The following is a 14,046-nucleotide window of genomic DNA, read 5'->3' as shown; positions in this document are numbered from 1 at the left end:
ATCAAACTTGACGTGGCTTCTCTATTTTGCACATTCAAACAAAGCAAAGTCAAAATAGTTTTTTTCCACACATGTTTATAAGATTTAACCTTTCGTAATTAGAATCGGATACTTTGGATCCAAATTTTATCTTGGTTTAACAATAATTAGTCATAATGTTAACCATTCTTATTTTCCGTGCAACTAATCGTATAATCTCTACTCTTTCACGAAATCGAAATACATTTGAATTAATTTCTAATCAACAACGTTGGATTCATGTTGCTACTATTGGTGAGATTTTCGGATTGTTCTCTTTGTTTATTATTTATGGATTTTTCACTATTAGATCAAGCATATTCTACGACAAAAAAAGTTGTAAAATCACAAAATTATCACCAACGATATGTTAATTATGCACCGGTGCTATTCGAATGGTCGCAGAAAGTAAATTCAGGTCAATTAAGTATGGATTCGTTGTTAGCTTCTCAACAATTTCAGCGAGTATCTGAGAGTATTTGTGATACAATCCGTCATTCGGACACAAATATTTTGAATATGCTAAAATCGCTTATCATTATAAATATGGATCCCAATCTCAGAATCGTGAGTTTAGCTAAAATATTTATTTCTTATTTTTCAAAAAATCAATTTTTTAAAAATAAAGGTTAGATTCCTAGAAGATGAACTGTTGTATAAAATTCAATATAGTTATGATTTTAAATTATTAAACGCTACTTTAACTTTGTATCATCGTCTGAAAGATACGACGCCCAAACGTGCGTTAATTTTCGACACATTAATTCGAACGATAGGAGAAAAATTGGAAGAATCGAAAGCTTCGATGCTTGATCTGGTGCAAATGACCAAATTCAATCGTTTCTTTACGCCCGAAATGATGATTAAAATTGAAGATCAACTAATGCGATATCTTGATTCAGACGAAGAAATTCCATTGGATAACCTATGCTATTTATTGGTATTGCTTTCTCGACATAATCGTCGAAATAAAAACCTAATTCGGTCAGTCGTTGCTAAACTGTTGAAATATCGTCCCGAAGAGATTTACACTATGCCTCCACATTTGATTCACATGATATCATCACTGAAACGACTAAATTTTCCAGAAATAAATCTATTGGAAAAATGTTCTGATATTCTAGTGAATTTTAAATTTCTGGAAAATCTCAATGAATCATCCAAAAGAGATTTCACAGTGGCGATTTCGAATTTTAATTTTTCATATCCTAAATTAAATGATTATTACCTACAAACATTAATAGATAAACCCGATATTTTCAAACATCAGGATTTAATAACATTGACCATCACGTTAGCGCGACTTAATTATCAACGCGAAGATTTTGTTGACATAATTATGGACCATATTGTTCCTAAAATTTCCTATGAAAATTGTGCATCTCGGTATCAATGGTTTAATTTTGTTAATTCGCTTATGTTACTTCGATGTGCAACCGTTGATCAGATAAAATCCATTTTGCGAAATCAATTCTATGTTGAAATGGAACAAGAGGAACTGGAAACACATCTAAATTATCTTAGAGAAAGGCAAATAAAAAATTCACAAGAGGATAGCGATGATTTGTTAGAAAATGAAAAAATGGATTCGAATGCCGTTGATTTAAATGTTAATTCTGGACATGAAATTTATCGAATGATGAATATTCGTCGAAAATATTGCGTTCTCTATGGAATGCTTACTTTGCAAAGTGATGCACGAATCGTTGATCCAAACACTCATCAATCGATGGGAAAAATTCCTATTGAACAATTTTTTGACAATGCAGAAGAGATGAAAAATTTCCAAACGTACATCAAAACATTCGATTTGAGCATAATCAAACGATCAAAAGATTTGCAGGAATTTAGGAAAAAATTAATACAAACATTTGACGCATTTGCTCCAAACAAAGATAAATACATGCTCGTTGATATCAAAACTCCATTCGGTTTTGTCATAGGTAATCTTAATCGAATTTGAACATTTTTTTCAATTTCCATTTATTACAGATGCCGAATTAAGGGTCGATTTGGAAGGAAAACCACAAATACTTGATAAGCCAAAAATTTCATCAGAAGATACAAAAACTAAAGACATTCATCGAAGGTAAGTGTTGATATTGTTAGCGGAAAACATTTATTAACAAATCATATTTTGTGACTTGGCTATTCAAGTGTTGCTCTTATGTGCATTGGATTCAATGAAACTTTATTAGATGATAATAGCCGATTCATTGGACCAAAAGATGCCGAATTATCTCTATTAACATCACTTGGATATGTAGTCGTGCCAATTCATCAAAATTCTCTTCCACAATCTGTCACATCATTGAATCGAATTAAATTTTTGCAAAATTTAATTGCCTCTCACATAAAAACTGATAATAATATTGATGATGATGATCATTGAAAAACTAATCAAAAATTGTAAATATAACGATTTTTGTACAAAAAAAAATAATTACCTATTTTAGATGCATTAAAAAATCTTAATTATTATCTAAGTTTCAAGTGTTTGTTAATTTTATTTTGGAATTTTCATCCTCATTCAAGATCAATCCAAATTTAAACCCAAGTTTTTGTCATATTTTTCTCATTCATGAAAAAATTATACAATAAAAAACTTTAAACAATGAAACTAGCCGTGATCTTATTATTATTTTTGGGCGTATCAGTCTCGAGCAAGATGACTGCCAAGCAAAAACATCGATGTGAAGAGTATACATCGATTTTCGAAAATGATACAACCGAATTGCAATACAGTTATTGTGAAAATATCCATGATGGCCGAGGATATACTGCTGGCCGTGCAGGTTTTTGTACAGGTACAGGTGATGCTGTCGAAGTTATCCGAAAATATTCAGCTATTAAACCGGATAATTTATTAAAAAAATATATCAAGGAATTGGAAATTTTGTCCAAACATGAAAGTGGTGATACATCCAAACTTCATGGATACTGTACAGCATGGAAAGAAGCAGCAAAAGATCCTGAATTTCGTAAATGTCAAGATGAAGTAAGCGATGAAATTTATTACAAGTAAGTTATAAGCGAAAATTTTTGAAGAAAAATCTTAATCAATTTTAAATTCTGCCATCAAGGCCCGCAATGCATGAAGCTAATCAAGCAAATGTTCAAACACCTTTAGGAAGATGCGCATTTTATGATGCAATCATTCAACATGGTGGCGGTGATGATCCGGATTCATTGAGTGCCATCATCAAACTGACCAAAAAAACAATGAATGGTGTAGTTAATGGAAATGAGAAGCATTGGATTATGAAATTTTTCGAAAAACGAAAATACATTTTACAACATGCCCATAATCCTGATACGCGTAAAGAATGGGCTCAATCAATCGATCGTGTTGATGCTATGATCGAATTGGCGAATCAAAACAATTGGAATTTAAATGTACCAATGCACATTAAAACTAAAGACCATGATAAAACGATTAAGAATTGAATCATAATGAAATAATTTGAAACAAAATAAAAATAAAATTTTTGAATCCTTTTTCAGATTGTATATGTACGGGACGTGGCTATTATCCAGCCGGTGAAAAGTGCTAACTATTGTATAGACCACTACGATAATTGGTAGGATGAAATATCGCGTTTTTTTGTTGGCGAGTTCAGTTGTTAAAAGAATTCAATCACAATATCTTTTTTGATCGTGTGAATTTTCGTTTGTTTAAATATGAATTTTAATCGATGAAAGTTTGATAATATATTAAATAATAAAATAAAATAATAAATTTGGCTATTCAAGTTTTGTGTAGAGGGATTTGTAGGTATCCTTTATCAGTCAACATCAAACGGCCAAAGTTTCAATGTTTTTCTGTAATTGTTTTCTAAGAATTGATTCGAATTTGGAATTGTGAAAACCATTTGTTTGTATCGGTTCGTATTTAATCATAATTGTTGAATTGTTAACAATTTATCACTATGGGTATAAAAATGTTAACATAATTTAATCGTTAGGCTGTTAGTCGTCATCAACAATGGCTGATGAACTATCACGACCAAATCTAGGCGTTACAGAGCCAATATCTAAGTCTATGCCCAAAGAATCAGATATTGCTGCCACAAAAGCGCTGGAAGAATGCCTAAGAAAATATCAACTTGTAGAAAGTGAAGAAGAATTGAACAAACGTTGCCTTATATTGAGCCAATTAAATAAAACATTGAAAGAATGGGTTAAAGATATTTCGGCACGAAAATTACCTCAACATATGGCCGATCAAATGAATGGAAAAATTTTCACCTTTGGTTCATATCGTTTGGGCGTCCATACTAGAGGTAATTTGATTTAAAGTGTAATGTATAGCGTTTTCTATTAACGTTTACATTATCTATTGAATAGATGCCGATATTGATACATTGATCGTTGTTCCTCGTCATATTGAGCGCGTTGACTTTTTCGCCACTTTTCCCAACCACCTGAAAAAGATACCAAAATGCGAATATGTTCGATCTGTGGAAGAAGCTTTCGTACCTGTCATGAAAACCAAAATTGATGGTATTGAATTGGATATTCTTTTTTCAAGACTTGCATTGAAAAACATATCAGAGGATCAAGATCTCCGTGATGGAACATTGTTGAAAAATCTAGATGAAAAAAGTGTTCGTTCCTTGAATGGCTGTCGTGTGACGGATGATATTTTACTTTTAGTTCCCAACCATGAATCATTTCGTCTTGCTTTAAGAGCTGTGAAATTTTGGGCCAAACGTCGTGGCATTTATTCGAATGTTCTTGGATATTTAGGAGGTGTATCATGGGCTATGCTAGTGGCTAGGACTTGTCAACTTTATCCAAACGCTAGCGCATCCACATTGTTGCAAAAATTCTTTCTGGTATTTCGCCAATGGCCTTGGCCGAAACCTGTATTGTTAAGACTCAATTCCGATGATTTTGTCAATTTGGGATTTCCTGTTTGGGATCCAAGAGAGAACGCTAGTGATCGTTTTCATTTGATGCCCATCATTACGCCATCATATCCTCAGCAAAATTCTACTTTCAATGTGACCAATTCTACTCGTGAAATTTTAAAAGAAGAATTCCACCTTGCATCATCTATGGCAGATGAGATTATATCTGGAAATTTGCAATGGGATTGCCTATTTGAGCCGGTAGCATTCTTCCAAAAATATCGTCATTACATTGCGATTATAGTGAGCACACAGGCCGAATGGACAGGTCTTGTTGAATCTAAAATTCGTATTTTAGTACAAAATCTCGAACGACATCGGCCAATCGAAATTGCTCACGTTTTTCCTAAATCTTATAATCGTAAAATTCCTGATTCGGAAGAATCATCTGCTACTAAATTATCTGAAAGTGAAAATGAATCGGCAAATGCAAATAACGGAAACAATATGAATAATGATCAAAACAGTAATAATGATGTAAATATGGATAAAATTTCGTGCTCCAATAATGAATTTGAAATGTCAAAGAATGATGATAGTTTGGGGTGCGATAAAAAATTCGGTAATGGTAATGATTCCCCTAATCAAAATGGTGACATAGCAGTACCAACTGCGACAACAACCACTACAACGAGTGCAGATAATCCAGACTGTCAAGATTCTAACAAAAACGATGTAAAAATGAAAGAACAAAAAATTTGGTTCATTGGATTGCGATTCCGTAAAAATGAGGAATCGAATGTTGATCTCACACAGGATACACGAATTTTTGTTGAAACAAGTAAGAAAAATGTTCCATTTTTTTCTATCTATTGGTTGTTTATTTATCTTTATGTTACTTTATAAATAGTCTTTAATGCAGCTGCGGCATTCTTCTCTGATGATATGCTTATTGATATTAAACATGTTAAGAAACGTGATCTTGTTAATTATTTGCCACCCGATGAGGCGAACACAATTGTCGTTTCAAAGAAATCCAAATCATCATCGTCATCGAATCTTGGTTCAACACCGAGCAGTGAAAAGGTACATAGATGCGTCAATCGGACAAAGCGATCATTTGCCGACAAAAGTTGTCAATCAATTAAAATAATGATTAAAATCTAACCAATTCATATTTTTAAAAAAATTAAATCTTATTTTTTTCGCTTTTTTTCTTTCTACATGAATTAGAAGAAACGAAAAATTGAACATTGTAAATCATGATGAAGAAATGGGTGGTGGCAGTGGCCAATAGATGCATCGAACAACACTTTGAAAATTGATAGGAACGATGATTCTTCGGTTGATATTCAGAAGATTCGATTAACTATACAGCAACTGCTAATTCATAATCTGCAACATCTGTTGCTGCGACAACTAGCGCTTGATAAAGAGGCTAGGTTCAAAATGCATGTAAAAATTTTTTGTAATTATCATTCGATCATAACTCATGAAAAATAATCAACCTAAAGAAAATTATTACCCAAAAACAACAACAAACATTTATTAATTTCTCGTGTTAATATTTTCATCATTCATTATTGGTAAGAATTACAATTCTTCTAATGTTTCATTTCTAATGTTTGTTGTTCTTTTCTCCAAGTAATTGAATCATAAGATCAAATATTTTTAGAAAAAAAACAAAAATCAAATTCAGGTATGGAAATATATTAATATGTTGGCAATTTATTTCAATTTCTTTTTCAACAGGTAAAACAATATAAATTACATCGCGCATCACTTTCGATGTTTAGTTTTAATTAAAAAGTCATTCCATTTGTTTAAATATGGGTAAATGCACTTGAAGGTATGATGTCAACAAACAAAAAACAAAGATATTTTTTTCTATTTTAAAACATTCATTATTAATTCATTCAGTTTCAATTAATTCAGTTCATGTAAATAATTTTTTTTATTTCGAAAATAGAATAAAATTTTTTCAAATAAATTTTATTAATTGCAAATTTGTTTATATGAGACAAATATGGTCAATAAAATTTTTGCAATAATTTGATTACCAACCGAATTGATTTTGATAGTCTCAAATGCTTGTTCCAAATCTTTCTGTTCGAAACGTACTTTCCCTATTAAATTTGTTTGTAGAATGTTATTCTCATTAATTAAATTAGGTTCAACTGATACATGTTGAATATATCCTTTTTCTATAATTATTCTCATTTCATAATTTATTGATTGATCGGAAAATTCCGAACAAATGGTAAATTTAGGTGTACTGCCGAATATCCATTCCCATGATTGAAAACGTGAACGAATTTCATTAATAGAGCCGAATCGTTTAGAATCAATTTGATTTAATAAGTGAACAGATGAAATTCTGTCTTTGTTAGCAGTGTAATATTTGGAATAACTGTTTGAAATGGCTTGTATTAGTGATCCCATTGTCACTGAATGCTTTAATGATTTCAAATTTATCGTGGGCGATGGAACACTTTTGGTTGCATTCGAATATACGTTCTGGATTGGCTGCAAGCGTAATGCATTTCGGAGATTGCCTTTGTCAACATCTACCAATAATGTACAATGATGATAAGAATTATGATTATTTAATTTTGATGCAGTGCCAGAAATTTTCTCTCCACCATTACGAATGACTAGATCTTTTCTAGGAGAGATGTCAACATTGATTTTGAAATTATCAATTAGTACATCTTTGATGAACTGAAGATTTCGGCTACGATCATAGCATTTTCTAGATGTTATAAAAGAAATGTTTAGATTGTTCATGTCGTGGTAAACACTGCCACCACCGCTATTACGGCGGGCCACATCGATTCCGTTCCGATTGCAATAATCTATCGATGCTTCTAACCAAACATTCTGATGGCGACCGACAACAACAGCTGGTCGATTATACCATAGCAAAAGAATTTGTTCATTATTTACTGAAAAATCATAGTTCTGATATAACCATTCTTCCAGAGCTAGGTTATCATAAATATTATCCACCTTCGAAACAATCACCGAACCCGATTGTAGTAATGATTGAATCCATGGTGTTATCAATTTATGATTGGTTTTATTCTTATAGTTAACATTAAATCGGTTGCTAAAATATCGCAACCCATGAATTTTTCCACTTGCTAATGAAATTTTACAGCAATTATTTTTCGATTTTCGACAATTTTCCTGCTTTTGCAATCGAAACGATTATCATTTTGAAAAGTAATAAATTACACTTACGATTAAATGAATCCATTTCAGTAATTTCATTTTGTTCCAAGACTATTAGTACCTAATTCACCTGATTGTGTTTTAATAGCCTATCATATAAATGATAAACGAATGACGAAATAAATTTTCAACTGCGCAGCATAAAAGCATACATTGGCAGCTGATGCTGTATAAAAAAGACTGTTTTGTGACTCATTTCCATTTCAATGTGTAATCGTTTAACAAATGTATAAAATCGTAAATTTACTCGAACGCGAAAGAATTCTGATCTATTTTTCAAAATAATTCTGGTATGTTTCAATTTCTTTATTTATAATAATTTAACAGAAACAGAAATGGCAAACAATTGGATCAATTTAGTTGTGTTGATTAACGATAAACCTCCCCCTTTTTATATTCCCATTTTTTTTGCTTTTGATATTTTGTCCTTTTTCACCGATTGATATAAACGTTTGTAGTCTTTTTTTTTCTTAATACAAATTATTGATTACACCGACCTATACATGTCTTTCTGCATGCTGGTAGAAATTATTAACACAAATATAGATGTATCCAATCTCAACAATACTCTTTTTATCAACACGTTTACATTAAAAATTCCTTTTCCTCTCAACTAAATATAAAAGTGCCATTATCGTTTTCTCATCCCAATAAACATACGTTCTAATTTTATTTTTCCATTTGTCAAACAGCTCTGAATTAACTGGATGTTTCAAAAATCAACGAACAAAAATGATTTAATTCTATATGGTGAACATTCTAGAATGTCAAATTGTTATCAAAATCCTTCAACAACAGCATATACAAATGATTTGATTATTTTGAAAATTTCATTAGTGTCGAACATTGATTTCGTGAATTATCAAAACCATAAAATTATACAAAGTGACAATAATCATGATGAAGTTTCATTCAGTTTCTGTAGACTTGAAACGTGTTTATTTTACACTTGCATTGCATCATCATGGCTCATCAATTTTGGACAAAATTTTTCTTCTACCTATATGTTTGATCATCGCTATCTGTGTTTTTTGTTCTGTTTTTACCGTTTCGGTCAGCCCGATGAATTAACTAAGAAAATGGCGCCATTTAGCGCACAACAGCCACAAATTTATTTAATCAATTCTACAATTTTCATTCTCTCATCATTGAAAAGTTCAACAGCAACTAATACCGTTTCTTCATATCCATATTTTTGTTTGAATTATCCAATACAATTGACAAAAATCAATCCATATTGGCCTTTCATAATTAACATTTTTACTAAACAATCATCGACATCAACATCAAAAGCATTGTTTACTTCGATTGTGTTCACTTTATTTTTAATTCATATATATCATAGTTTAAATTATCCAACTGCTGATAATCGAAATTTAAATACATATTATTCTCGTCAATTTAATAATCATCATTCAAAAATCGAAGATCTTCATAAACAACAATCACTTATTAACAAGAATTTCCTAATTGAAGCTGATCATTTACAGTGGTCTAAATCGATACCGAATAAATTTTATCGAAATCTTACCGATAACAATTGGTTCAATTCTGCTAAAACAGCTATTGTTTCCTATTTCGTTGGCTAAATAACCCGGTTCAATTTTCTGGTAAGTAAAAATGGATTTTTAAATTCATACTTTAACTGATTCTATTGTTAAGTTTTATTCATTTTCAAAATCTAGATACAATGGATTCTGGTTGTTTGAATGGATGCGATTCTTTAAAAGGTTCCTGTAGTAGTCATTCGTCCCTGTTATCATCTTGGCTCTATCCCAGTAGTACTGTATCACTCGTCAGTCAACCGTTTGCAATATTCCATAAATTTAAAAACTTTTTAAGCATCAACACTTCTGATATCAATACCGAGATGGAAAATATTGAACTTAAATGTTCCACCTCTTGTCCTGCTGATATTTCTAAATCTTCACAATTGTCATTTTTCTGTTACATTAATCATCAAGAAAATTTTCAAGAACCCGTTCAAAGTTTCACCCAGTTCCAAAATATCAAAACTTCTCATAACAGTCGATTTCACCCCTCGTTTCTAATGAAAAATTATAACAATATCAATCCGATCGGACTTAATTTGTATGAAACACCTTCATTAGCAGAAAGAATGGATAAGATTTCGATGGATCTAACTGAAAATTATTTTCAACTATTCTCATTTGTAAATGAAAAAACTGGAAAGATTAAGTATCATAGAAAAAAATCGACTTTCAAAGCGCTTGAAATGGATCAATTCGAAACAGTGTTTCCCTCATTGAACAACTCATCATTCCTAGTTAGAAATATGAAACGAAGTCTTAGTTCATCATCATTGGATGATATCAAGCACTTACCATATGATTTTTGTGAAAAAGTCAAGAATATAATTCTCGACGACTTCATTAATGAAGAAGAAGACACAAAGCCCTTAGAGATTTCAACAACAAAAATAAATGGTTTTGGTGATAATTCATTCACAACTAAGAAAATGGATCCAGTTCAATCGGCCAATGACATCAGTTGTAAGAAGGCAAAAAAACGTAGAAAAAACCAAAAACGCCGAAATCGCAAAAAGAAGAATCGTGATAAATGTAAATTGCCTTTAAACATTGAGGAAAAATTGGCTGATAATCATATGAATAATGAACCAAAAGATAAAGCTGTAAGCGTGCAAAACGATGAAAAATCAGCAACATCAACAAATTCTAAAAGCTCGAAAGAAACAAAGAAAACAGACGATCCCGAAAATAATTGTTTTATAAGTAAATTTTTTTCTTGCCCATCTGATGATGAATCCAACAATGAAGTTTTTGAACCTCAATCCATCAATTGGGATGATGAAGACGACGATGATGAAGATGCTCCCATAAACGGTAGTTTAGAGAAAGAATTTACTGCAACTGGTCTTTTCTTCTCAAACTTAGTTTCTAAAGAACCACGAAAGATTCACTGTGAGATAAAATTTTCCACCAAAGATTTTCTATTAGATTCACCCTCTAATAATGATTTTGACGACGAAGACATTTGGATTGAAACGCCAGAAGAACGAGAACTTCGTGAAAAGATGCAGGCTATGGTCGCGAAAGCAAATGAAGATTGGAATGCTATCTCTTTGCCGCCTGAATGTAATGATAATGATGTAGGTATATTTCCAATGGAAATCCAAGGCACCCGTTCCACACGTCATGTTCAGTTTGTCGAAGAGCCTATCATCTGGTTTATTCCTGATTTGGAAGAATAATTTTGTTTTTCTCTGATTTGTATTTAAATTTTATCAATGTAATTTAATATTTATACAACAATAAACACACTGTTATTCAAATTGAAAAATTAAAAAAAAATTGATTCAACTTTCATGTTAATTTTTAATCAAGTGAAATAAATGAATATTATTTCAAACAATACGTTTTTAAATTTCATTAGAGCTTTTTCTTTCGCACTATCGCACACCAATTTCCTTGATCATAATAACTTTTTTCAATTCGGATAGAATATCTAGTTTCTTGTCGAGCAACAATATTGATCAAATTTTCCAATTCTCCATGCTTGAAAACATGGTAGAATCGAAGAAACTTTGTAGATAATTCTGATTGTTGGTCGTAGTTTTTCGTCAGTTTTTTAGTCCAAGGCACTAAAATGTCTTGTTCTCGAAATTCCGTACGATTCTTATGTACGGACAATATTTCTGAAACCGTGTTATTTTCATTCTCGTGTTCCATATTCATCACAGTTTCGTTATTTTTTAAATATTTGGATGATGTACCTTTAGTTTTTTGTTCAAATGCCCAAACATAGATCAATGCAAGGCCATCGAAAGCCAAAAGATTTAAAATAGCATGAATTGCTCGAACACGTCGTTGTTCATTAACCATGTGATGAATAACTGCAATACTAATGATAGCATCAAATACTTGTTCACGTACAGTTTGATCGATACAAAGACAATTGTCTAAAAATGTTTCCAAATTACGTTCGTGACAAATTCTGAGCAGATTGATTGAACGATCAGTTCCAATCATAACAATAGATGGATTGACAGAAAAAAAGCGACCATTCCCACAGCCAACATCAAGAACAAAAGCTCCGGGTGGTAATGATTTGAGAAAAAATGCAACTTCTGGCCAACATTTATATCGTGTTGTGCTGAAATGATCAGCTATCTGATCATAGGTTTGATGAACGTAATCCGTTTCTAATTTGCGTGGATTGGATATCGAGAAACTTGCATTTTCATTTTTCATTTGTTGTTTAACACATTCACCACATTGACATTGGTAAACCTTTGGTCTTGTTTTTCGAAATGTGAATGAATAACGTTCGTACCGAGGTTGAAGCGAAAGATGTTTCCGTTTTGTCGAAAATTCATTATAGAATGGAACTAAATCAATTGTTGTTTTAGTGATACCATGATTCCAACTGTATCTTGCATTCTTTTGCATTATCATCAATGATCGAGCTGGTAGTATCGTCGATGCTCGTTTTTCAATATTATCATCATTATTTCTTCTTCGCCATGACATTACTACGCTCGATCCTATGCTAAGTGATAAAATCCATTCGGTGCACATAGAATGTGTATCACAATGAAACGGAATATGATCACCTTTCTCTCCTACATAACGGTTTATTGTCAATTGATCAGGTTTTTCTGGTATGAATTCTAAAAAGCGTTCGCGAATATAATCCAATTCTGGTGGAATCTCCGAATTCACTACCTGTGTAGAATCATTGATAATCGAATTTCGTTCGTAATCGAACGCATAGCCAAAATGAATGGCATCACGATTTTTCAGCCTAGATATTTTATTTTCTTTAGTTGCATTTTCAAAATAAACTTTAACCTGCAGATTTAAAGAGTAAGAAGTGAAAAATCAGTCATGATTAATAACTTACAAAACCAATAAGAGTTGATTCTTCAGATTCATCCAGAAAATCATTAATGATTTTCAACCCGTTTGGTTGATTTTCTTCGCTGAATAGATTGAAAATCTCATCAACAATAGGCTGATATTTGTTAATCGCTAATTCCAGTAATTTATTCGGTACAATTATGAAATTAAAATTATAATCTTTGAGCTTGTCATCAAAATTCAACCTGTAAATCTGATGACATATATCTTGATTTGCTGTTTTTAAAAACAAAAATTTCTTATCTGGCATAAGAAAATAATCTTCAAATAAATCCAAAATTGAATTTTCATTTATTTTTTCATTTATCAATTTCAGGATTTCTGCTGTAGTGAGAAAAATTTGATTATTTCGATTATCGACAAGCAAAGTGCGGTCGGATTCAACATTATCAATGGCTAATTCCAAATATTCAGAAAAATATTGTCGAACAATAGTGGAAACAATTTTCTTCTCTTTTTTCTTTATTCGTGAAAATTGTTTACTATGGATTTTATTGTTATAGTTTGAAGGATTCATCTTTTTTCTGTCGATTATCGTAAATTCCTAAAAGATATGAACACGTGAATCATCAAGAATTGGACGAGCAATCATAGAGGACGTATTGCATAAATTGTTAATAACTTCATTAATTCTCTTGGATGCTTTGAATCCAGCAAAAAGTATATAATTTACTCGTGTATCAACGAATTCGCTGATTTTTTTAATCCTGGTTGCAAAAAAAACGATCCGATCATATTTCCTATAGATTTTTGTAATCAGATTCTAAATTTTTGTCAAACACTAATCCTTGAAGATTATTGAAATTGATTTCAATGTGGATTAGTTACATCGAATGGAATTAAATGTGGATAATGGACTGATAGTAGCTGATAATCAGATCATTAGTTTGACCATTTATGAATTCAACATTTATCTTCAATATATTTGGATTCATGCGCAAAACACATGTCGATGATATAATAAATGTGCGTTCGTGTATGCCAAGTGCCAAGTGGCAAACATAAACACAGACACACATCACACCACTATTTATCCATAT

General features: G+C 31.5%; 6 protein-coding genes across 10 annotated transcripts; 4 read left to right on the top strand and 2 right to left on the bottom strand.

Moving 5' to 3' along the window:
* Positions 1–47: 47 nt before the first annotated feature.
* Positions 48–2,504, top strand: LOC113793366 (uncharacterized). Its single transcript, XM_027343386.2, has 5 exons — positions 48–273; positions 329–585; positions 647–1,961; positions 2,011–2,107; positions 2,176–2,504. Exons 1-5 carry the CDS (start codon positions 156–158, stop codon positions 2,408–2,410), a joined length of 2,022 nt encoding a protein of 673 aa, XP_027199187.2. The 5' UTR covers positions 48–155; the 3' UTR covers positions 2,411–2,504.
* Positions 2,505–2,574: 70 nt separating this feature from the next.
* LOC113793375 (chitosanase-like) lies at positions 2,575–3,516 on the top strand. Its single transcript, XM_027343399.2, has 2 exons — positions 2,575–3,039; positions 3,102–3,516. Exons 1-2 carry the CDS (start codon positions 2,633–2,635, stop codon positions 3,463–3,465), a joined length of 771 nt encoding a protein of 256 aa, XP_027199200.1. The 5' UTR covers positions 2,575–2,632; the 3' UTR covers positions 3,466–3,516.
* A 151-nt stretch (positions 3,517–3,667) lies between these two features.
* Positions 3,668–6,933, top strand: hrg (poly(A) polymerase hiiragi). Of its 3 annotated transcripts, none has more exons than XM_075824251.1 (7): positions 3,668–3,902; positions 3,984–4,301; positions 4,366–5,712; positions 5,782–5,957; positions 6,108–6,457; positions 6,517–6,570; positions 6,624–6,933. In XM_075824251.1, the coding sequence occupies exons 2-5, from the start codon at positions 4,004–4,006 to the stop codon at positions 6,135–6,137; spliced, it is 1,851 nt and encodes a 616-aa protein (XP_075680366.1). In that variant the 5' UTR covers positions 3,668–3,902; positions 3,984–4,003; the 3' UTR covers positions 6,138–6,457; positions 6,517–6,570; positions 6,624–6,933. The 3 variants fall into 3 exon arrangements, with proteins under 3 accessions (XP_075680366.1, XP_075680364.1, XP_027199186.2); XM_075824249.1 differs by having other exon boundaries at positions 6,105–6,457; XM_027343385.2 differs by lacking the exons at positions 6,108–6,457; positions 6,517–6,570; positions 6,624–6,933 and having other exon boundaries at positions 5,782–6,083.
* Positions 6,792–8,277, bottom strand: Lipt1 (Lipoyltransferase 1). Of its 2 annotated transcripts, none has more exons than XM_075824263.1 (2): positions 8,115–8,277; positions 6,792–8,063 (listed from the first exon to the last, which is right to left on the bottom strand). In XM_075824263.1, the coding sequence occupies exons 1-2, from the start codon at positions 8,142–8,144 to the stop codon at positions 6,867–6,869; spliced, it is 1,227 nt and encodes a 408-aa protein (XP_075680378.1). In that variant the 5' UTR covers positions 8,145–8,277; the 3' UTR covers positions 6,792–6,866. The 2 variants fall into 2 exon arrangements, with proteins under 2 accessions (XP_075680378.1, XP_027199361.2); XM_027343560.2 differs by having other exon boundaries at positions 6,792–8,060.
* LOC113793368 (uncharacterized) lies at positions 8,258–11,500 on the top strand. Of its 2 annotated transcripts, none has more exons than XM_027343389.2 (3): positions 8,258–8,395; positions 8,798–9,715; positions 9,791–11,500. In XM_027343389.2, exon 3 carries the CDS (start codon positions 9,796–9,798, stop codon positions 11,335–11,337), a length of 1,542 nt encoding a protein of 513 aa, XP_027199190.1. In that variant the 5' UTR covers positions 8,258–8,395; positions 8,798–9,715; positions 9,791–9,795; the 3' UTR covers positions 11,338–11,500. The 2 variants fall into 2 exon arrangements, with proteins under 2 accessions (XP_027199190.1, XP_027199189.1); XM_027343388.2 differs by having other exon boundaries at positions 9,768–11,500.
* On the bottom strand, positions 11,438–13,942 carry LOC113793367 (tRNA (carboxymethyluridine(34)-5-O)-methyltransferase alkbh8-like). The gene is made up of 2 exons (XM_027343387.2): positions 12,990–13,942; positions 11,438–12,937 (listed from the first exon to the last, which is right to left on the bottom strand). Exons 1-2 carry the CDS (start codon positions 13,521–13,523, stop codon positions 11,516–11,518), a joined length of 1,956 nt encoding a protein of 651 aa, XP_027199188.1. The 5' UTR covers positions 13,524–13,942; the 3' UTR covers positions 11,438–11,515.
* Positions 13,943–14,046: the final 104 nt, after the last annotated feature.

Source organism: Dermatophagoides pteronyssinus, unplaced genomic scaffold (assembly GCF_027571235.1).
Source record: "Dermatophagoides pteronyssinus isolate colony J.1.1.1.1 unplaced genomic scaffold, Derpt_VIB-CSIC_2022.12 sq0001, whole genome shotgun sequence".
NCBI lineage: Eukaryota > Metazoa > Arthropoda > Arachnida > Sarcoptiformes > Pyroglyphidae > Dermatophagoides > Dermatophagoides pteronyssinus.
This window is presented reverse-complemented; position numbering and strand designations above follow the sequence as displayed.